General features: G+C 49.2%; 2 protein-coding genes across 3 annotated transcripts; one reads left to right on the forward strand and one right to left on the reverse strand.

Moving 5' to 3' along the window:
- Positions 1-4,927, reverse strand: DERL3 (derlin 3). 2 transcript variants are annotated; one of them, XM_084217531.1, is made up of 7 exons: positions 4,801-4,927; positions 4,635-4,697; positions 3,927-4,000; positions 3,392-3,485; positions 1,868-2,063; positions 1,321-1,411; positions 1-791 (listed from the first exon to the last, which is right to left on the reverse strand). In XM_084217531.1, exons 1-7 carry the CDS (start codon positions 4,891-4,893, stop codon positions 677-679), a joined length of 726 nt encoding a protein of 241 aa, XP_084073657.1. In that variant the 5' UTR covers positions 4,894-4,927; the 3' UTR covers positions 1-676. The 2 variants fall into 2 exon arrangements, with proteins under 2 accessions (XP_084073657.1, XP_084073656.1); XM_084217530.1 differs by having other exon boundaries at positions 4,635-4,700; positions 4,801-4,915.
- Positions 4,928-13,393: 8,466 nt separating this feature from the next.
- Positions 13,394-22,613, forward strand: SLC2A11 (solute carrier family 2 member 11; the record flags this gene model as incomplete). Its single annotated transcript, XM_084217184.1, has 12 exons — positions 13,394-13,414; positions 15,063-15,161; positions 15,678-15,838; positions 17,562-17,686; positions 18,369-18,498; positions 18,624-18,772; positions 19,486-19,673; positions 19,930-20,040; positions 20,509-20,610; positions 20,735-20,810; positions 21,673-21,800; positions 22,413-22,613. The coding sequence occupies 12 exons, from the start codon at positions 13,394-13,396 to the stop codon at positions 22,611-22,613; spliced, it is 1,491 nt and encodes a 496-aa protein (XP_084073310.1).
- Positions 22,614-23,520: the final 907 nt, after the last annotated feature.

The raw sequence follows: 23,520 nt of genomic DNA on the forward strand, positions 1-23,520 counted from the left end.
TCCACTTAGACATCACCCCCACTCCTTCTCATGCTCTGCAGCCCTGCTGAGAGAAGAGGGAAAGGACATCTTCCAGCCTTGCCCACCAGAAAGGAAAACCCCAAACCTGGCAGTTTTGAGCAAATTCCCGATGAATTGCTGCCTCTGTCCCTGGCAGAAATGGACACACAACTGAAAAATAAAGACTTTAATGTAAAGACTCTTTGGAAACAACCACCAGAAAAGGAGTGGGGGACATAAAGGAAAGAAAGAGGCTGAGCTGCATTCTACCATGGTACAGAACTACTTCATTGAAAGCCCACAAAGAGGTCTCACAAGAGTGAGGGCCAGGTGCACCTTTATACAGAGGGCAAGAGTGACCTGGCACACAGCAAGTCATTGACAGCACAAGGAGGAACTGGTTTAACACCCCATTTGATACTTATTCCACACCAGGGAGCTGAGGAGCCATCACAGCTTCAGCCCTGTCCCTAGAACACCTCTGTAAGCTTTCAGGAGTTCTTGTGTGCAAAGCTCTGTGGATCCACTTTGTACAAGGGGAAGATGGGTTACCCACACAAACAGCGACACGCTACACATTGGAATGGCAACTGGTGTTATTCCAGTAGGATCTCTGGGACACAACCAAAGTCCAGCCAGGAGGGAGGAATCTGGCCACATGAAGAAGTCCCCCATGCTACTGTGGATGCTGCTGCTCGTTCTGGTCTTGGTCTCTAGGCAGGTGTTCTGGACGATCCTCAGGCAGAGGGTTGTAATTGGGATCCTCTTCAGGTGTGTCAAAAACCATCTTCCTGGCAAGGGACATGCCCATCCAGCAGGCAGACAGGTTAGGAGACTGAGCTGAGGATGCCAAACCCCCAGCCCTCCTAGGAACACCCTGGCCCTCCGTGGGGCTTGGCTGTCAGCCACAGCCACCGGCCCATTGCACCATCACGAACCATTCTTTTGCTCAACTCAACACACAGTGATGGCAGTGCCTCCTTCCTCAATCACCAGGTCAGAGCTGATTGTCAGTGCACAAAGCAGAACATATTCTGCTTTCTTAAACTATGAAAATACATCAGAAAAAATCCTTCCTCCATCCAGCATTTCCACAAGCAGTAAGCAGAATCTAGTTCTACTAGCAAACCTGAAGGTAGCAGCAGCTGCTGCGTGGGCCCTGTACAGGTGTACATAATGTGCAAATACTGCAGCAATCCATGACCTGTGGAGCTGAGGTGCTGGCAGCAGGCAGCTGCCTCTTATGGTCACAGTTTGCTCTGGAAGTGATCAGGTTGGGAAAGCCCAAAGTAAAACCCAGAAAGAATCAACTTTACTTACAGGAAGCTCGGGGTTAACAGCAACTTCTTTCCTCCAGGCTGATTGGGGAAAACATCTTCCAAGAAATAATAGATATGACCCACTGCAATCCCTGGGGAGAGATGCCACCAAGGTCAGGCCAAACAGCAACTCCTTTGCCAGCTGAACCAGAGCTGCTGGGCCAAACTCTTAAGAATCCCCCAGCTGTGTGCCCACATCCAGCTCCCTCCAGAGCCAGGGATGCTGCAGGCTGCTGTGATCAGCACGCAGGGAGCCCATTAGCCTGAGGGCAGCATCACACACCCAGGAGACCAGACACAGCAGAGTGTCAGAGCTCACCATACCCAGCTTCCACCACCACAGACACACACACCAAAAAGCAGGTCACAAGCAAAAGCCCAGGCCAGAGCCCAGCCACCCAGAAACCCAGGCAGCTCACTTAGGAAAGCCAGCATCTCAGGTCAGGTGGAACCAAGAGAAGGTGCCAGTGTCCCAGTAGCACCTCTGAGGACTGACCACTGAGGCTGCAAGGTGTCCTTGTTGCCATCACCCACCAGCTCTGACTTACCCAGCAGATCAATGATGATGGAGTTGCCCAGGAGCAGAGAGAACCCCATCAGGACCCAGGGCAGGAAGGGGGCTTGAAAGTTAAGAAGCCCAAAAAAGTTCATGCGGATGTAAGGGTTCCTGCGACTCCACACGTACACCAGCATGATGGTGAAAGCCTGGCCCAGGAAAAACAGGCTGGCAAAGAGTCCAAACAGCTGGGAACTACCGAGTCAAGGAAAAACCTCCCCACCCTGTGCACACCTCCAGGCAGCACAGCGTGCTTTGGGACAGGAAAGCCAAACCAGAGACAGCTGATCACAGCGTTCCCAGACATTGGCCATGTCACCAAGCCTTTCCTGGCTGAGATACACTGACCACCACTGTCCCCACACACATCTCCCTCCATGCCACCCCAGAACAAGACACTCTGGAGTGCACATGCAGGTTGCTCACTCCTTAAGCTGATGTGTACAACCACCAGAGACCAGAGAGCTCTACAGTCATCTTTGTAAAATGAACCTCAATATGACCCTCAAAGAAGGGCTTTCATATTCTTACAGCACTTGGGACAGTGGCATATCTTAACAGCTGGCTCACATCCAGTATCTGCCTTCTACAGAAGTTCAGCAGTGAAATGGCTCTTGGAATTCACAGTCCTCTTCTTCAGAGCATGAGGAGACAGAGAAAGGCAAAATTTTCCACTGCCCTTGTGTAGTTGGACTCGGAATCCACGTCTGGCCAAGCGCGTGGCTGCTGCAGCCACCTGGATTCTAAAGGCTCACACAGCTTCATGCAGAGCTCCGTGGGGACAGCAGCCATCTGCATAAGACAGCAGAAGATATTCAGAGAAGGTTTATGCTTGGGAGGGAAATAAATTTCACCATCAGATTACTGTGTTGTGAAAAGAACTTAATGGTGTGATGGTATCTCCAGCTACTGACAGGCTGCAAGCTCTGGGCTCACACACGCTGAGTGTGTGGGAACCCACTCCTTGACCTCATGGCTCCATGTTCTTGCCTCTGTCCTGAGCCAGCCTCAGGCAGTCCCAGCCATGCTGCACTCACCAGAGCCCAGTCAGTGGCCCTGGCACAGCTGGACAGTTCTTGCAGCAGAACACGTGGCCTCCTTTCGGGCTGAGCCTCCCGAGCGCTCTGCCACGTGTCCTTCAGGGATGAGGCAGCCCAGCCCCTTGCCAGGGACCTCAGCACTTCTGCACAAGCAGCACAACCAGAGGCAGCTTTCTCTCCTCCAAGCACACTGGGTGAGGCACTGGCCAAGCCAGGGGTGGCAAAGATGAGGAGCACAAGCTGTGCCATACAGCCAGAAGCTGCCCCTGCAGCACCTGCTCAGCAGAGCTCTCCCAGCTCTCAGAGCACCAGCCGGGCAGGCCTGGGGCACCAAGAAGGTTCATGAAGCAGCTGTGCTGCTCAGCAGGCAGGCACCTGCTCCACAGCACACCTGGACACAGAGGGAGCAGGCAAGCCCTACACTATCCACAGCATCTCAGAGACACCAAGGAGCCTGAGCCAGCTCAAAAGGATACTGTCATGAGAAACCCTCCAAAGAGGAACATGAAGACAAAGTCAGCCGTCCTTCCACGGAAGGAGCCTTCTTCCAGCATGCGGCAGTACCTGTACCTGAGGGCAGGAGAGAAGGGAGGGTTGCAGTATAGGAAATTAACAGCTGGCCACCCTGTGCCCACTGCAGGGCTGCCCAGGAACAAGCTGCTGCAAGCTCAGCCCAGGGCAGAACAGTGCAAACTTCACCTCACCCCACTGACCCCAGGGATAGAGAGAGGCACCTGCTGTGCTTCAGGCAGAGCTCACCCCAGGAATGGGCACTGCTCTCCAGTGAGAGCCACAGCAGCAGCACTGCCAGCTTCCCTTTAGGCAGGGTCTGTTCTGCAGCAAGCACAGATGGAGGGGCAGGAGGGGCTTCAATTCATAAGAGCCAAGGGAAGAACCCACAGCCCTAGAGTGCTGCCAAGGCAGGCCATGCTGGGGAGGAAGATGGACTGGGGGGGGAGCTGCATCTAAGCCAAAATGGGAGCAGAGAACTTCACTGAGACCAAAGGATACAGAAATATCATGTTGAAAAAGAAACTGAATCCCAGGGGCCCAAAAAAGAGGAAGTTGGTGATCAGCCTCCATATCTGAAAGAGAAGAGAGAGGAGAGAGAAAAGGAGGTGGACAGATGTCTCTCCTCATCACGTGTAGAGCAGCCCATCACACTGTCCACAGGGAGTGAATGCTCAGACATGTACCTGTCCCTTCAGAACTACCCCAGGACACCAAACAGCTGCTCCACCCTCTAGTGGGACCTCCTCACATGGTACCCTGATACATCACAGTGTCTCGCCTTTACAGGTACAGAAAAGAAGATTTCTCTACTTTTCTAGAGAAGACAAACAGCCACAATTCAGCACCCAATCAATTACTTTTCATGCCTCTCCACAATAAAGCCCTCTCCAACCAGCCCAACAGCAGCAGCCACACACGGTGTAACAGAGGGGGAAGAGGTGGGGTTTGAGTGAAGGAAAAGCCAAGGTGGTGTGTGGCAGGGACAGGCTGGAAGGAGTTCTCCCCGCACAGGTGCCCGTGACAAGAAGGGACGCTGTGTGGCTGACCCGGCTCGCAGCGCTCAGGGAAGGCTGGAGCAGTGGGACAGGAGCCCCTCGGGATGACACAGCATCCCCTGGGATGCCCGGCCACCCAGGGCCCCCGCGGTGACAGCCCCCCCTCGCTGGAAGGGGCACAGCGGGCCCCGAAGCCCGAGCGAGGCCTCACCTGGAACTTCCTGAAGATGAGGTCGGGGTTGAAGTACAGCTGGAAGGGGGTGATGAACTCCAGCTGCTGTGGGAGACAGGCAGAGCGGCTGCCATCACCCGCTGCCCTCGGCCAGCCCCGGCTCCCGCCCCGCGGCCCCCCGCCCCCCGGCGCGGCCCCCGCTCACCACGGCGGCGGTGGTGAGCACGCAGGCGGTGGTGTAGGCGCGGGTCACGGCCGGCATGCCCAGGTACTCCTGCGCGAAGCCCTGGTACGCCATGGCCGCGCCGCTCCGCCCGCCCGACGCGGCGCCTTTAACGCCCCCCCCCCGCGCCGCCGCACGCCCCGCCCCCGCGGGGAGCGCCCGGCCAATCCCCGCGCGACAGGCGGCGGGCGTCAGCCAATGGGAGCGCGCCTCATGGCCCCGGCCCGCGGCCGCCGCCAACCCGGAGCGGCCCCGCCCCGCGGCCGCGGCAGCGCCGGGGGCGGGCGGGGCACGGGCGGGGCACGGGCGGGGCACGGGCGGGGCACGGGCGGGTGAGGGGCGGGGCGCGGGCGGGGAGCGGGCGGCTGAGGGGCGGAGCACGGCGGAGCGCCCGGGTACGCCAGGCGCGGGGTTGTGCCCAGGGTCCTGGGACACTGACACTGACCTGCCCGGCTGGGGAAGCGTCCGCCCCGTTCCTGCCGCGGCCGAGGGAGCCGCGGTGCGCTCAGCGGCGGCCCCGCAGTGTCCCCGAGAGCCAGGGGCTCTCGGCGCAGTGTTCCCTCGCTGGCTCGGAGGGAGAGGAGCCCACTGGGAGAAGGGCGGCGGTGCCGCTATACCAGCCCGGGTGTGTTGCCGCTTGCTTGGCTGATCAGAAGGGTCTTGTATTCACTAAGGGCTTGGGGTTTTCAGTAATTCCTGCTGGAACCTCTCCTGCAGTGAGAGGATGCTCCTGATGGAGCAGTGAGGCCCTTCTCCAAGCTGCGTGAGATCGCACCGGGCTGTCAAGGTCGCTGGAAGAAACCAAGAGATGTGTGGTGCCACCGGCTGCTGAGGGGACGCGGGGAACGGCAGCAGCGCTGCACGCAGCCCTCGGGAGGAGCAGGGCCTGTGCTGGGCCCTCAGGAGAGAGCAGGGCCTGTGCTGGGCCCTCGGGAGGAGCAGGGTCTGTGCTGGGCCCTCAGGAGAAAGAGCAGGGTCTGTGCTGGGCCCTCGGGAGAGAGCAGGGCCTGTGCTGGGCCCTCGGGAGGAGCAGGGCCTGTGCTGGGCCCTCGGGAGGAGCAGGGTCTGTGCTGGGCCCTCGGGGGGAGCAGGGTCTGTGCTGGGCCCTCGGGAGGAGCAGGGCCTGTGCTGGGCCCTCGGGGGGAGCAGGGTCTGTGCTGGGCCCTCGGGGGGAGCAGGGTCTGTGCTGGGCCCTCGGGAGAGAGCAGGGCCTGTCTCAGCCCTCAGAAGAAAGCAGAGCCTGTCTCAGTTCCACACAGAGCCTGTCTCAGTCCCACACAGACAGGGCTCCTGAGGACCAGAGCTGATACACATCTCCAGAAACTCGGCATCCTTCCCTCTCCTGCTGATTGTGCTTCCCAGACCTGACTGCCCTGCGCAGCACTTGGGTGTAATGTTACAGCAACCCTGGATTCAGATGAGGAATGGGCCTGGTGTTGGGTTTGTGCTGGAGAAGGTTAAGCTGTCATCAGAGCCTTAATGAGCCCTGAGATTTCCTTTTAAACCCTCAGTTAATGGAAAATGAATTTACTGAGGGGGAAGGGAGTTTTTGTGTCCTCCACCACCTCCATCCTGACTGCCCTTTGATGAAATACAAAACCCAGATGGAAGATGATGGGACGTGAGGTTAAAGCAACATAATGGGGCAGAGAGGGGAGAAGACAAGAGACCAGTGGGGTCTGTCAGACCAGAGAATGGGCTCCTGAGTGCCCTGGGCACTGCGGGGCTGAGAGCAGCTCTGCTGGGGCTGGGGGAGAAGGAGGAGCTGCATTAGGGATGCTGGGGATGGAGCTGAGCGAGGAACTTGCACCCCAAACTGCAGCAATGCCAGTAGGCTTGGCTGTGTGGGCACAGGGCTTTTGGTGGGAGCTCTGGCAGTTGAGAAGAGCTGAGCTTGCAGGGAAATTCATCGGGCCAGGAGCTCTGCAAAGGCCTGCCCTGTTTCAGCCCAAATGCTGCACTGCTGCAGCTCAGCCCTCCAGCATGCCACAGAGCTCCCAACCCAGCAGAATGGGCAACTGAGTTGAAGAACTGGGAGTCAGTAAATGAATAATAAATGAAATAAATGAATAAGTATCCTGTTCCTTTGGGTGGGGAATTAGAGGTTTCCTATCTGCTCTTGTTGCTTGTGGACACCAAACAGAAGCAGAATTCCAGCACATGATTCCTGCCCCTTCCTTTTTCAAACCAAGGCTGGGAGGTGAATATTGGGAGCCTCTCTGCTGCAAGGAGCTCCTCACTAGCTCCACAGAGATGGGAATCCAAATAATCAATCCCACTCACTCTCTGTGAAAGACTATGTGCAAATTAGACCTTGCATAAAATAAAAAAAAAGAGTAATAATCAGTTTCTCAATTTTTTTCTCTTCCCTTCTTTTCTAGCCAAAACTGGAGAACTCCACTTGTCCAGACTTCTACTTAAGGCCTGTTTTCAAAGGTTTATGGGGGAAGGGGGAGAAGTGATGAAATGCATTGGGAAGCTCAGCAGCTCCCACTGGGAGAGGCCAAACAAATCTCAGTGTCACCCTGAGTTCCCAGGCTGCTTTCTGCCCGTGATGTCAGTCCCTTCGGAGCTCAGCCAAGCTGACTTCAGGCACTACAGTGCACCCAGGGCAGCTTTAGTCTTTATTACAACCCCTGTCACATTCTGTGGGTTTTTGGAGTTATGGCCTTCCACAAGTTCCCATCAGTGCACATGTTGGGTTCACACACAGTGATGCTGACATGTGGCCTTTTATAAAATCATGAAATCTAACTAAAGACTGAAAAAAACCAACAAAGCCAAACTCTTTGTCTTAGCTGCAAGAAGGTAAGAGGAACTGCAAGAAAAACAATGTCCAGGAGATTTTTCCCTGATTTCCTCCTGCCTTGTCCTGCCCTGCCTGGGGACTCCAAGCAGATGTAGCGCAGTGATGTGCCATTGCTTCCTGCCATCTGCTGGACTCCCCTTCCTTTTGGGATCAGCTCAATACTGCTGTCAACGTGCAGCATCACCTTCTAAACCCAAGATGTCAGAAACTCAAAGTTTCCACACAAATATGTGTGATGCCCAGACTTCAGTCCATTTTGGACAGGCTTTGAAACAGGTTTCTGTCTGCATGCTCTTGGACCTAATTAGAAGGATTCCCAGCTGTAACCTTTGCACAAGTCCTTCAAAGGAAGAACTGAAACACGATGGTATCTCTTTGCCAGACAATATTTAGCCATTGTGCATTTGCAGGCCCAGTAATAATAACCTGCAGCATAAAGTCAACAGCTTCCCGTCTCAGTTTCTGCAGAGTTAGAAAACAGAGAAAATGCTATTAACTCTCCCCACGAGTTAAACGGCACATAAACCTCAGGAAGGCACATGAGCAAAGATAAATGGGCTGTTGCAGCGGTCATCTCTTTTGTTTGTAGTAAATTATTGTGTGTAATTCATGTTTCCTGTCCATAAATACCAGAGGAACTTGAAGACATGGAATCCATTCTAATTCAGTAAAGACAAAAACAACTCCTTTTGAGCCCATCTGGAACTTGTTTTTATCATAATTGTTTTGGGCTTAGTAACGAGTTCAAGATCTGACTGCCGTCTCTAATTGTTTCAAGGATAAACAGCTGCTTTGTTTAAAGGCAGCAGCTCCCATTTTGCCCAGCACAGCAGTCCCGGGCTCGCAGGATGAAAGGAGCAGTGCCGTGTCAGCACAGGCCCTAACGAGCACTGGCGCCCTTGGCAGGGCTCTCACCCCGCCCGCAGCTGATAGGGCAGGAAAACAGCCCCAGGCACGCACTTGTGAGCGTCCAGCCGCTGCCATGTGCCCTCTGCTCTTCCACGTCATTGGCATTTTGTTTGTAACTTCATCTGATGATGTTTTGTAACGTGTCCTGCTGTGACGAGTCATGCCTGGTGACGCGCAGGCATCTCCTCCAGCTGGGCTGTTGGCTACTCAGGGACAGCATTCACTCCCTGGCCACATAACCCCAAGCCCCTTGCTTGGGTAATGCTCCATCCCCTGCACCCTGTCCCAAACCTTTCCTTCATCTGAAAACAGAGACTCCCCCTAGCAGGGTATGGGACCATGGTGTGTCTCAGACCTGTTGTGTTCCAGGTCTCACCCGCGGTGCTCCCCAGGACGTGCCATGCCTGAGAGCCCCGGTAGCCTTGGTGTAGAAGAGTCCCTGGCACTAGGAACAAGTGAGGCACACCAGCCAGGAGGACCTTTCAGGGAGGTTATTTCAGCCCCCAAACTCAGTCCTTGGGGGCAGGGACCAGAAGTGTGAGAGCTCCATGAACCCGCTGTGCGTAGATAAGCTGTGTAATCATAACTGTTGAGGCACTTGAAATGTTTGCTTTTCCATGTGTAATAGCCATATATAAATTTTTCCTCCTTCATTAAAGGATTTCTTGTTCCAAATCAGCTAACTCTGGAGTGTGATGGGTGAAGTCAGGAGAAAGTGAATCATACAGAATTGGATGGATTTTTAAGTTTGTTTGTTTGTTAGAAAGAAACTAAAGATAGCAGCACTTAGACATCAGCCCTCCGAGGACATGTGGTTCACACAGGGTTTGCTGTAAATCACAGTTAATATTATTTTTATTTCCTATGGTTTTTAGTTCAAAAATACAGCTTTGTGTCTGGCATGAGAAAGATCTCAGATCTCATTTAAATCCCCTTGAGCAGAGCCTCATCACATATCCAAATAAAGCACCTCTTCCAAAACAGCCTGTGATCATGAGTTGAAGACATCAGACAAGAAAATGTCTGTCTCTTTGCACAGTTATTTTTCTCCAGTGTTTAATAATTCTTGTTAAATTCTTCTGCCTTGTGATCTGTCCCCTACACCACAGGTCACCTCCCACAGCTGTCAGTAGGGCATATCCTTCAGGGCCCTTTATTTTGTAACATCCATTTCCTAAGCACTGTGGCCAAATCAACAAATCAAAAAAATAATGCTTGTGTCTTATAAAAAGAGGTCTGTGCTCAGCTCACAATAGCAGCACAACTGAGTGTGCTGTCAACTGCTGGAGACCCCCACAAGGAGTCAGAAAAGGTATTTGCACTTGGGTTTTCACCAGAGGCAGGACCATGTGTCTCAGTCCAGCTGCCTCTCAATGAGCCAGGGCACAGCTCTGATGAAAAGCTCTGTCTGAAGGGACAGTTAAATAAGAAAGCAGGATGAGTCTGGCACTCTGACACTGCTGCACTCATTTTCCTCTCTTCTGACAGGAGCATTCAGCAACATTTGATGCCTTTTGGTAGAGTCTAAATGCTCTTCTCTGACTCACAGGAACAGAGATTTTGTTCAGGCAAGGACTTTGTTCCTTCTGGCCTTGAGGTCACTTAATTTCAACTAACTGCCTGTATCAGTGTCTGATACGGAGATGGAAGGAAAAGAAATAGTTCAGCCACAGCATGACCTACAGTTCACAATGGACTGGAAAAAAGGTATTCCCATTATTTTTAGTATTTTGGGTTTTCTCAGTTTTCCAAGAGAAGACCTAGTGCTTATCAGGTGGAGGAACAGGCAGACTGCTGATCCAACACATGGAACATCCAGCTGTTCTTCTGACATCCAAAAGTCCCAGCTAGCAAGGCAAAGCAGCAAGTTCCCTTGGCTGTCTCAGCCCTTGTGTCCTCAAAGGACTCAGCTCCCATGGATCTCCACTGCTCTGGAAAGGGTCCCAGTGACTCTGTGTGGTAGCAGAAGCTCTGTCAGCACTGGGTTCCTGCCCTGAGAAGCCTCTGTGATGAAGCTCATTTCCTGAAGTTCTTATACAGTACCTTGAACTTCCATAAACTGTGGGGTTTTATAAAGAACATTAGCGAACTGCTGGAACTGAGAATAGTGGTGTCACAGCAGGGCACTCATTTCCTACAAAGAAAAATCCATTTCAACAACTAAATAAACTTAAACATTGCTTTCACCATGAAAACAGCAATCCTGCTGCGTGTTTCTTGAGAAAGCTGCTTGTTTGCAGATCTTATTATTTGTCTTTGTATTGTGAGTGAGTTCTGCAAGAGTCAGGAGAAGGCAGTTTGTATCTTACAGTGATGGTCCTTACAGAAAAGTGAGAAGGGATTGCCAGGCTAGAGCTTGGGAAATCAGCAACCAGCCAGGGAGCCACTCCAGATCTCTTCTGCAATTTACAGGGTAGCGTTTTTAGGGAGAATTCATCCTGTAGATCCAAGCCTCACAGATGGAAATGAGGCCCCTTTTCTCCCCTTGAAGTTGGTCCAGATGATTCTGGTGTAAAAGCACACTAAAACATTGGAGCCTCTCAGTTCGTGACAGATCAAAGAGCATGTGTTGATGGCCTTTCCTAATGGCAGGATTAGCACTTATTCTTGCAGTCAGATAACTGCAGGCAGACCCTGCCATCACATCCTCCACATAACTCCTCTCCCATGCACATGGCATCATATTTCACCCTGGTTATGACAGCTTTGAGTTCAATGAGAGAGTATTTGAAGGAAGAGGGTGGAGGGTCCCCCAGTACTGCTGGAAAGCTGCCGGGTTTATGTGAAGGCTTCCAGCACCAGGAGTTTGAGTAACTGCAGAGCAGTGGTTGTACCCTGGTGACAGACCCTGACCCCGGAGATTCCTCAACTCCAACTGCAACTCTGAAGCTCTGACAACAAGGATGAAACATTGGGAAAGCTGGTGCAGCAAAAAGCCAGTTAGAAACACAACCAGTGTGATCTCTCAGCACCACAGCACGAGTAATACAGATGCTGTGCAGATGAAAAAAATCTATCCCTTCACTCCCCATCAAGGCAGCTATTGCTAGAAAAGATAGAGGACAACTTCCTGGAGCTCCCAGCTAGCCAGCTGCACTTAGATCTTGCCACAGCAACATCCAGTTTGTGCCCCCTCTGGAACAGGGAGGAACAGCCTGTGCCACAATCCCCAGCATCTCACTGCCCACCCACAGGACTTCCCTCACCTCTGGCAGCTGGCACAAGCTCAGAGCAGACAGCAGGAGGGAACCAGAGCTTTTCTTTCTGAATGAATTACTGTTCTTGATATATGCTGCCTAAACTCTCCATCAGTGCCTGTTGAGTGGTACAGCCATGTCTGTTTCCCAGTTATTGTTTGGGAAGCTGCTGGAAGCATTGATCCAACCCCTACCACAGGCCACAGGCAGCACAGTGCTGGCATGTTGCATTCAGAGCCTAATACAGCAAATTCTGTGCTTCTCCTGCCACTTAGTGGCTGCAGCTGATGCAGCACCACGTCCCTGGCTACACATTCACCAGAGAATACCTCTGTGATGTGGAACAGGCTCATATTTCTGTTCAAGTGCACTAAAGCCTGAATAGGGACAAAGAGGCATTTAAAAACATTTCATTTATTTCAAACTCTCTGAAACCTGTCAGGGCCCTAAGAAATCTCACACTGCAGGATGAAAGGATGTTAGAAGGATGATTACTCCTGATGACCAGATATTTTGTGAAGCAGCAGCTTTAATGTTACTGTTGGCAGTGCAATGTGCCTCCATCTCTAATTCATAAGGATTCACCATTTCCCACTATCGAATGCAGAGCACCCCCGAGGTCTGGGAATGATTGGCATCTGACTCCATGATTCAGAAGGCTGAACAATTGCTTTATTAAACTATACTATATTACATTATACTGTACTATATTAAAGAGATAGTATACTACATAGAATACTAAAGAATACTAAAGAAAATCCATGACTGTCTCCAAACAGCCAGGACACAGCTTTGAGTGACTGGCCAAGGAAACAAAAGAATCCTCAGCAGAATCCAAATCACTTCAGGGAAACAATCTTCCTAACATATTCCACATGTGCAAAACAACAGGAGCAGCAGGTAGAGAGAAGAATCGTTTTCTCTCCTTCTCTCTGTGCTTCTCCAGGAAAAATCCTGTGAGAGAGAATTATGTCTCTGGAATGCCACACCCTGCTGCCAGGGAGTGCCTTTCTGTTCTGTAGAAAGAAGCAAGGCTGTCACTGCTGTCTGCTGCAGCTGACAGGAGCTCCAAGGGTGGCTGTGTGCTCTGTGCCAGGCTATGCAGAGGGAGCAGGAGCACAGCCTGCTGTGCCTTGGTGCACAGCCTTTGCAGCAGCAGCTGCACTGCCTATCTGTCACCAGGAGACAGACAGGGAAAGCCTTGCATAACCAGGGCTGCAAGGCTCAGGCTTCATCCATTCCTGTCACTGATGGCACCAAGGGAAATAGTCTGGTTTGTCTTTCAGGAAAAAAAAATTGTAGCTTTGATCACACTCAATCAGAGAAGTGATAGTGGTAGCTGTGCCAGATGCTCTGAGGAGGAATTGAGGTTGTAACCCACGCTGACCTTCAAGAGGGTTTTGATAGATCTGGATCCTGGAGAATCATTTCCCTGGACTGGCATGGACTTTCAACAAAAAGAATTGAATCCACATGCTAATGAACATGCAGAGTTTTGGGAATGTAAATCAGCTGGCAAAACACCTGCCAAATCAAGTGTCTTATCCTAACGTAATGGGTGACTAAACACACATTCCTATGCTGGAGATTTACATAATCCTTCAGAGCACCGTGAGAGTACCAGAGCATTTGGCAGACAGAGGAAAACCTACGAAAGAGGATGAACAAGCTGCAGAGACTGGTAAAACATCTATTTTACTATTCTTATTGACAGTTGTTTTTTTTTTTAATTTCAATTTTTATAAGGCTGTGTAAGTACTGTCAGGTTTGCATAGAATTATTTTTCCAGTTTGTGACAGTCCTTGGGATAAAGCTGACAGAGTAAAGGCTCTCCTGGCAGCTGCAGTGGCTGGGAAAACCCTGCAGGAGCCGGGCGTTACAGAAGGCTTGGGAAGGTCACTCTGTGAATACAGCTCAGCTCTGAGCACACAGCTGGCCCCTGAAGGGAGAAACAAACCATTCTGCTTTAGCTCATGGTCACTAAAGAGCTCTGTGACACACCACTTGATGGTATATTCCTAGACATTGTAAATGAAAAAGAAATGTGCTGTTGTAGGGAGAGGAAACTCACCTGGAGAATGAGGATAATGAGGAATAGCAGAGATATGAGGTGCCCAATCCTTAGCTCAGGTCTCAGTAACAGGACAGGGAAGTGGTGTAGCCATGGAAAGTGCAAGAGAAATGTATCTGCTGCTAGCTGGGGCAGGAGAGCTCAGTCTCCTCTTGCTGCAGGCTTGGAATAGTCTGGCTTTATTTCTGTCCTGGAGGACATTCTGTCTCGGGCTGGTATGGAAGTTATTTAGAAGAGAACACTTTGAGGAAAGGGAAAAAAAAATACAAGATTATTTGAATTAGTGGTTTTAGAGCTATTGTGAGACTAAAGCAAAATTTCCTTTTTTTCTTTGGTGGATGGCTCTGTAAGAAGAAACTGAGCAGGTAAAGCAGAAAGAGGTCCTCAGCTTTGGGTTATTTAAGTTCTCAGGGTCACTGGGGTCATATTCATGTAGCAAAACACAATCTGGCCTGAGGTGCCCTGCACTGACTGGCACACAGCCAGGCCTGAGCATGGGCTCTTTATGTGACACTAGAGCTTTCCCAGTGGGAGGGGTTTTAAGCAGGCCATCCTGGCCTTGGTGCAGAACACTGTGCAGGAGGTGTCAGGCTGAAGACCAGGGACCCCCAGCATGCTCACAGTGGTCTTGAGATGTGGAACAGAGCTCCCAGTCCCAAAACTCCCTCAGGGCACGTCTTGCCTGCCACAGGATTTCACTTACAGATGGGGAAACCAAAGGCACAGGCACAAAACAGTGGAAAAAAGCTGTCTGGTTCTGCTGTCAGCCTGCCAGTGAGCTGTCAGCTGCACAGCTGGGCCAGCCAGGACAGCTTGTTCTGCACCCTTCAAAAAGAAGAGCCCTGACTTTTATACCAGCACTGATCCTGTGATGCCCCACGAGGCATCCCCTTCCCCTGCCCTGCTTCCCAAGGCTCAGCTGGGCTGTCCCTGGGCAATGTGAGCCAGTGGCAGAACTCGTGCAGGAATGTCCCCAAGATGACCTGAACATGGCACAGGAACCCACTGGCTGCCACATTTCACCTGTCACAGACTGCTAAACACTGTCTGCTCTGTGCAACAAGTGCAGCATCACAGGAAAGACACTCTCATCTAAAATATCTGTTATTATCATGAAGGGATAGCAATAACAGCACACCAAGGAATCCCAAATGCACTGGGTATCCATGGCCATGGGAAAATCCCCCAGCCTCAATGTATTTTGAGTCAGTTTATTCTGTACAAGGAAAGCCATCCATTGTCTGCCCCTTTTCTTCAGCTTCAGAACAAGATCCTGATCCTGACAATATGTGCTGCTGGGATTGGAGGCACCTTCCAGTATGGTTACAACATCTCCATCATCAATGCCCCGGCCTCAGTAAGTGCTGCTGCTCTGAGTGCCAGCCCCTGGCACACCCTGGGAGCAGTGGGGTGCCCCTGGACATCTGCAGGCTGAGGGACAGAAAGCAAGGATGTGTCGTTCCCTCTGTGTAATTCACATCCAGAGCACAGAACTTGGTTGTCAAAAGCCACCCTTGAGCAGGACCTAGTGTCACAAGTGTTTATTTAAAAGCTTTGTGTCAACTGCTTGAGCAAAATCGAATTCTAGAATACTCCAACCTGCATACTTTAAAGTTGGTTTTTGCCCTTAGATTGAAAGTGAGACCCATGAAACCAATTTTTAAATTATCAAAAATAACCACATAGAGATATAAACCAACTGCAACTTTCCAACAGCAACAGTTTTACACCCTAAACTCTTTGCTAAAACCACATCTAAGAACTGGAGGCAATTGGAAGCATAAACACAGGATAAATAGATACATTAATAAGAGAGCATTTCTCTGTGTCCTTCCCCTCCCTGGTGGCTCTGCAGCTCTGTCCTCTCTCTCAGTACATCCAGGTGTTCATGAACACGACCTGGCTGGAGCGCATGGGTGTTCCCCTGGAGAGCAACACGGTGCTGCTGCTCTGGTCCTTCACTGTCTCTGCCTACCCTCTGGGAGGCCTCACTGGGGCCATGGCTGCTGGGCCCATGGCCATCATGCTGGGCAGGTAAGAGGTGCTGGAGTTTCATTTAAATTTTGCAGCTTCCCTTAGTCCAAGAGGAATTAGGATCCCTACAGCAAAATACCCACTGTGATTAAAAATAATGAACATCTCAACACTCAGTGGGGAACTGTTTTTTCCCCACATTACCTTCTCATCACATTCCAGCCCAGCTGAGGGGCTACAAGGATTTCAGTTCAATTCCTTACCACAGTACTCACCTACATAATCTCTATCATTTTTGTGCCCAGTTTTCTGCCATGTTTTTAAATGGGAAGTCATAATGGACAATATAATAATGATATGATATCATAATGGATGATATAATAACGATATGATATCATAATGAATGATATCATAATGTTTATCATAATGCTAATGGATCAGACTAAGGATTTGTCTTCAAAATAAACTGGGGGAATGACACTAGAAAAACAGGGTGCTTACAAAGAGCAATGGGGGCATCCAGCTCCTCATGTCTCACAGGTTGTGTATCCAAATATTTCAGGAAGTATTCATTGAATCTCCACAGTGGGATTTTTTTCCTCTGTGCTTGAGTTTCTGAAAAGTATCTGTCTTACCTCATGCATCTTTCATACACAGCTCTATCCCCAGCTCTCTTCAGGAAAAAAAAAAAAAACCAACAAACAAATCAACCAGTGTTACCTACATAAACTAATGGGAAATTAGATTTTGCCTCCCTGTCTCTTGACCCCAAGATTTTCATTTATCTGCTATCACTTTGGTTTGCTCCTCTTATATGATGAAGGAGACCCCATTATGGTTTGAGATCCCATGACTTACTAGTTTCATGGTTATGAAGGCCTGGAAGGATATGGCTTCCTTAATCCATTAAATTTTTGAGATTTCACCTTGTACTACTTTAGACTAAAACCATATTCCACCATAAATAGGAGAAACAAAGACTGACTGGTAAGGCAGTGAGCAGGGACTAGAAGAATTTCTGGCAATAATGACAGTAAGGGTCAGTAGAGCTCTCTTTTTTCCCCTGGTTTTCAGCAGAAATTTCTCCAGGGACACATGAAAACTTTCTGACAAAGTTTCACAACAATTACACTATTACATGAGAAAAGCCTTTCTTAACAAATTAGCACTTTCAGACCAAAATGCACATGGCTTGCTGAGGGAATATTCCTCTCCATTCAAATGGGAACTGTGTGTGAGCACAGGAGCCCTGGGGCTGGGGGAGAACCTGGTGGTGGCCTCAGAGAGCCTGAAGGCAGCACTGCAGGGACACCCTGGGGTGGCCCAGGGACACCTCCTGCAGGGCTGAATTCACCAGGAGCTTCTGTGGTGGGGCTACAGCCCCTCTGCAGCTGCCAGCCCTGGCAGGTGGCACCTGCCACGGGATGGGTGTCACTAGAGGACATGAAATAACAGAGCACAGCACACACACTGCTGTTCTCAAGGTGGAAAAGCAAGTTTATTATCTGACTCTAACATTTATAGATTTCCAAAAGTGGATTGGAGGGTGACAGTGCTGCCTCTCCAATGACACTGGACAAACCAACAGTCCATCAAATTTCTCTTCTTCCATAAAAGAATGCAAAACAATGAGTTATTTATAGAAAGTGTGTGAGAAAGTTCATCACAAGAATATAAACATCAGAAGGCTTAGAAAATCTTTAAAAAATCGGGGTGACAAAGGGTTTTATGGCAGAGCTGATCCTGCCACACATGTGCTCACAGCTGTCTTTTCTCTTGGAAGGAAGATGTCCCTGCTGCTGAACAATGGCTTTGTGATCATTGCTGCAGCCTTGTCTGGGTGCAGCAGAATGGCCAAGTCCTTTGAAATGATCATGCTCAGCAGATTTTTTACTGGTGTGAATGCAGGTATGGAACAGGAGAAATGTAGAAGGATGAAGGTGGTAACAATCAGAAGAAATTTAAATAGGAATGATCCAGGATATTAAAGCAATCAATCCTTTAAACTGACTAGACAGATGTAAGTGAATTAAGAAGTTGTGTATACAGATTTTGTACTTGGCTTCTAAGGGCTTTCTTTTGAAGCATACACAGGCAGGGGGGTTTTGTGTACTACACATAAGCATCTCTGTGCACAGGGAAGATTTGAGCTGAAAATGGATCCCTGTCTGCTGGTTAGAATGTCAGTCAGTCACCAGCATGAGCACCAACACAAAAGCTTTTGTAGAAGTTCATCCCAGGAAATGATCAATACAAGGGACCTAAAATATGATATTCCCCTCAAAATGGGGAAGTCGAGGCAAACATTGAATATAACCTTGGATTTGTGCTGAAAAGGCCGCAGGGCTGAGGCCCTGACAGGTTTCAGTTTCATTGTCTGCTGCTACTGAGGAATATTGAAATGTGTGTTTAGTTACACAAGGACAGGGGTGAAATTGAAGGTTTGGGTGAATAACAAGCGCTGGTAGATTAGTTATCACATGGTCTGCAACAGAATACTGCAGCTGGCAACCTCGAGAGGTGCCTGCCTGCATTTATTCTTGTCTCCTCTGCCCACAAGCTGGGGTCAGCATTTGTCTGCCTTGCCCAGGTGTGAGCATGAACATTCAGCCCATGTACCTGGCAGAGAGTGCCCCAAAGAAGCTCAGAGGAGCTGTGGCCTTGACCTCTGCATCGTTCACAGCCCTGGGGCTGGTGCTGGGGCAGGTTGTTGGACTCAGGTAAGGTAAAGCAAGCAGCTCACTCATTAAATCCATCCTTCCCTTCCTTCCCTTCCTTCTCTCCTTCCTCCCTTTGCCAGGTTGTAAAAATCCTGTGTAAATTGTGTTTGTTTGTTTTTCTCCAGGGAGCTCCTAGGAGGGGAGGAGAGCTGGCCATTCCTTTTAGCAAGCAATGTGGTTCCTGCCCTGATCCAGCTCACAGCTCTGCCTTGGTTCCCTGAAAGTCCCAGATATCTCTTGATTGACCGTGGAGACAAAGAATCCTGCATCTCTGGTGAGTTTAGGGTGACTGTTAGCTCATGGGAACATGTGAAACTTGGGCCCCAACATTTTTGGAATGGTGTCACAAATTTTACATGTAGGAAGATTCATATCAAGTAGTAAATGTGATCACTTCCTCCTTCCAAACTAAAGAACATTCTATAATCTGAAATATATTTGATCTATTGAGGTAATTGAAAGGCATCTTCCTACAATAGGCTTACTTGCCACAGTAATAGGGTCAAAAGGTAAGACTTGTGTTCACAATGGCAAATGTTTTGTAACTATGAAGTGAAAGAAATGCTGGTTGAAGAGCTCAGGATCAAATCTGAAGCCAATTCATATTAAAGGATTTAGTTAGATTTGTGGCATACAAATCCTCATATGCAGAGTGGCTGGAGTTATGTCGTGGGAAATATGTGCTGTGTACCAAGAACATCTTAACTGCCTGCATTCCCCAGGGAAGGCACTGAGATCTGAGTCAGAAGCATGGCTGCTAAAATGGCACTCTTGGGAAATACTCACTTGTCAAACAATGGTGAGGGATTTGCACTCCCTTTCCCCCAAATCTTTCAAGTGGCTGCACCAGAGCTGATGAACTCTGTGAAGATCCCAGCATGGTCACAGGCTCTGTCCTGCAGCCTCACCTGCTGCTCCATCCCTCACCCTGCAGAGCAGCCAGCTGAAGAGAAAGCCCAGGAGTAAGAGCTTCCCTTGTCCTTGCAGCACTGCAGAAGCTCAGAGGCACCAGTGACCTGAGTGCAGAGCTGGAAGAGATGCTGGCAGAGCAGGCTGCTGTGAAAGGCCAGAGAGCAAAGAACCCCTGGGAGCTGTTCCAGAACCCGGGGCTGCGCTGGCAGCTGGTGAGCATCGTGGTGCTGAGCAGCGCCATGCAGCTCTGCGGCAACGACTCGGTGAGCAGCCTCTGTGTCCTGGGAGATCTTGGGATCAACATCCTGGCAGCAGGAGAGGAATGAATAGTGTCTCTCTGCCTGTGGAGATCTTCTCATGTCAGATGTTTTGTTCCCAAAATACACCTGTGCATTATGGGAGGATTCAGAAGGATGTAGTCAAAATAGCCTCTATGGTCACTCTGATCCTTCAGGAAGAACAGTGGGATGTATTTTCAGATGTCTTCTCTTACTGCTTTCTCCTTTCTTGTCTTCACAGATGTATTTTTATGCAGCTTATGTGTTCCAAGAGGCTGGAATTCCTGAGGACAAAATCCCCTACGTTGTAATCGGCACGGGAAGCTGTGAGCTGATCACATCTGTCACTTGTGTGAGACTCAGTGCACTCTGGTGACTGCAGCCCCTGCTGGCAGGGAGGAGGCTGTTCATTACAAACTTGGGGTTTACATTGCTTTTCATGCCCAGGAAGCCCTTTAGGCACAGGAGCCAGGCTGTCTGTCAGCACCCCTAGCCGGATGGGTTAATGAAGAGGTATTTGGTCAGACATTGCACTGCCATCACTGTCTGAAATCTCTAACAAGTGTAATTGGGTTCATATGGATGGTGGCAGAGTTTAGCTGCAGCTGGGACATTCTCATCTCCCCTGAGCACCCTTCTTGCCTGACTCCTGCCGCCAGAACTTTCTTTTGAGGTTTTGTTTTGCTATGAAGCAGAAAACATCCTGAAAGTTATTGTAGAGCAAACTGGGCATGGAGTACTGAAAGGTAAAGAGGAGAGAGGCAGGAACTATAAACCCAGGTTAAATATCTTGCTTTATTTCCCTTGTCCCTCTGTGCAGAACATGATCATAGACTACGCTGGTCGGAGGCCGCTGCTGCTGGGGGGATACATCTTCATGGCAGGCTGGGCCATCGTCTTCATGGTGGCTCTGAGCCAGCAGGTAACAAACTTTCCTGACTTATTGAAGTGGAATGGAGCTGGGCTTTGCCTTTTATATGACTGGGGTGTTCAGTGGTGGCAAATAAGTGCCCTCACTGGTTTTCCATTGGTCTCTGTGGCTGTAGACTCAGATTAGCTGGATGCCTTATCTCAGCATGGCCTGCATTTTCGCCTATATCCTGAGCTTTGGAATCGGACCAGGTCAGTTCCCTCAGTGTTTTCAGTGAAACTTTTGGGTACTGCAGGGGTTTGGAGACGTGTGCAGGCATCTTATGAAAACTCTCAGAGCCTCTTTAGCTGCAGCATGTTCAAAGGAATGAGGCAGTTTCTGCAGGTGCTGTTTGGCTGTGTCACAGGGGTTTGGTGCCCTGGTCAGTCAGTGCTGTGCAGGGCCAGGCTGTGCCCGTTTCTCTCTGTGTCATATTCCCCCTCAGCCATCCTGGAAGTGATTCTTGGCTTAAATAGATGACAAGCTTTTGATTTGCTGCCCAGCCCATTAGGTCTGTAAAGCAGAATTTCTAATGCTTCACTTTAATCCTAGAAATTGTTGGCTATGCCATCTGATTATTTTCTTGCAGGTAGAATTTCCACATCTATCTGTTAGCCTACTAATGTGCCCTTCTGTGGCAGAATACACCAGTTTCTGGGGGTGGGCAATACACAGGATGTTGTGGATGTTTGCATGGTGAATATAGAGATGTGAAACTCTGTTTGCTCACATGAGTTTGAAGGAAGGCAGGTAAGAATAGAACCAAGCTGCCAGAGTCACATGCCACACAAGTTGGCAATAATTTCTTGTCCCAGTCCCCACAGTGCCATGGAGTTGAATTAATTATAAGCCTTTCTCACCGTTGGGTCCTGGTAAGAATAATGTGGATTACAAAATCTTTCCTGGCAGTTCATTCTAACATGAGAAAGTCTGAATAATTACCCAGACCCTTAATATTTAACCTAAAAATTCACCTCTTACACTTCATGTTGGGTTTTCTTGTTAAGCTATGTTCTCTTGTTTTTAATGCAATGTCAACAACGTTATTAACTTTCTTGCCATTCCTTTTTCCAGCTGGTGTAACAGGAGTCCTGCCCACAGAGGTTTTTGATCAAATGTCCCGACCAGCTGCTTACATGATCTGTGGCTCCCTGCTCTGGTTCAACCTGTTTCTGGTGGGAACAGCCTTTCCATTCATTGTGGTGCGTTCCCAAAGCAAAGCAGCTCTTAGGGCTCTGTGCAAGAGGGAGCCTCTGGTAGTGACAGGAACAGAGAATATTGCAAGCAGCAAGCTGGCACTTCTTTGAAAAGTATCTTTATGAGGACAGAACTCCTTTAAACCAAACTTTCTCATGTTCCCTTTGCTGATTTCTGCTTTGAGGTTGAGGAATCATTTGGGAGATGGATGATCCATATTCCTTGTCTGTCCTCAGTTGAGAACAGCTGGAACTGAAGATGTGATGTAATTTCCCTTTGCCTGACCCTGGTACTGTTCCTTAGGATAATTCCTGAAGCAAAAGGGAGCAGAACTCTACAATATACATTCCTGTCTTACTTCCTACTGAGGGCTCCCATGCTATCAAATTATATATAGGGAGAAAGACAGAAAAAGACATTTTAAAATACTGTTCTTGCTATGTCAAATTTCCCAGTCTATGCTGGGGAGCTGTTGCATCCAGGCATGTGAGGCCCTCACCAGGATTCACAGAAATACTCCCTGGGTGATTTTAGACCATGCATGAAGAGGGATTAGTGGCCTTTTTGTCATCATACAGAATGTCACCAACACTGTCTTGTTTTTTCCTCCTCCTCAGAAAAGTCTTGCACATTTCTGCTACATCCCATTCCTTGTGGTCTGTGTCTGCACTGCCCTCTACGTTTGGTTTTTCCTTCCTGAGACAAAGGGAAAATCCTTCCTGGAAATCTCAGAGGAGTTCAGGAAACGGAACTTCAAAGCTAAGACCCGTGGAGGTTTCTATAAAGGCCCTGAGGAGATCAAAACCACCCCATTGTAGCAGAAGAAAGGAAGATGGTATCTGGGGGGACTCTGCAGTGAATTCAGCAGTGGCTCTGTGCCCTTGCAGGGACACAAAGAGAGAAGTTAGGGACAACATATTACTTTTAGGTTCTTAAGTTCACCTTGAAAAGATGTACTTGAACTGATAAATGCAAGCAAAAGTTCAATAATCTGTTCTCAGCTTTTAGTACTGAGTAACACATGCATGTTTTAGAGTCCATATCAGAGAGTGACAGAATGATGCCTTATTCTCTTATCCCCATACAACACCGTGTAATGCTTTAGAAAATTTCTTCAGAGTTTCTCCAAACAGTAACTTCCATCTCAGAAGTCCTCCTTTCCTTGCCCCTGAATCTGGGCTTTCTAACACAGAAATTAATGCGATTAAATTCTGGTTTCAGACACCAGATGAAATTTTCAGTACCTTGTCTTGGCGCTCCTGTTGTTTCTGTTATTAAGTGATTTCAAATAGACCCCTACTTGTTAAGCAATAGTGAGCAGTTAATTATTTTCAGCTATAAAAACATGTGACAGATGGATTAGAAAGAAAGCTTCTAGTACTTGCTAAGTGGCTTATTATACAACAGACTTTTGGGCATTTTTTTGCAGACTATTTATTCTGGACTGGTTTTCTTCATGGCTTGTTTGTTGTCTTCCAGTCCAACATTGTAAAGCACAAGTAATTGTCTGGTCCAGTTTGTTCTGCTCCCATGGGGACTGCTGGTGCCTCTTGGAGGGTTCTGCACCTATGCTGATGTTAAACATGGTGAGGAGCTGGTATGGCAGCAGCTTCTTTTGGAAGTGCATCTCCAGGTCACACCACAATGTTCTCTGCAGCTCTCTCCATAGAGCACCTTGGCAAACACCCAGATGTGAGATTGAATCTTTCCAGTTAACCTGATACA

Source organism: Fringilla coelebs (assembly GCF_963513975.1).
Source record: "Fringilla coelebs genome assembly, chromosome: 17".
In the NCBI taxonomy this organism is placed as follows: Eukaryota; Metazoa; Chordata; class Aves; order Passeriformes; family Fringillidae; genus Fringilla; species Fringilla coelebs.

Bases quoted from the DNA above. Each gene is read 5' to 3' on its own strand.
- DERL3 (XM_084217530.1), bottom strand. From the start codon at position 4,893: ATGGCGTACCAGGGCTTCGCGCAGGAGTACCTGGGCATGCCGGCCGTG. The intron at 3,486-3,926 runs GTATCCTTTGGT...TCCTGCCCTCAG, and splicing joins TTTTTCAACATGATATTTCT to GTACAGGTACTGCCGCATGC. The intron at 792-1,320 runs GTAAGTAAAGTT...GTCCCTTGCCAG, and splicing joins CTGTTAACCCCGAGCTTCCT to GAAGATGGTTTTTGACACAC.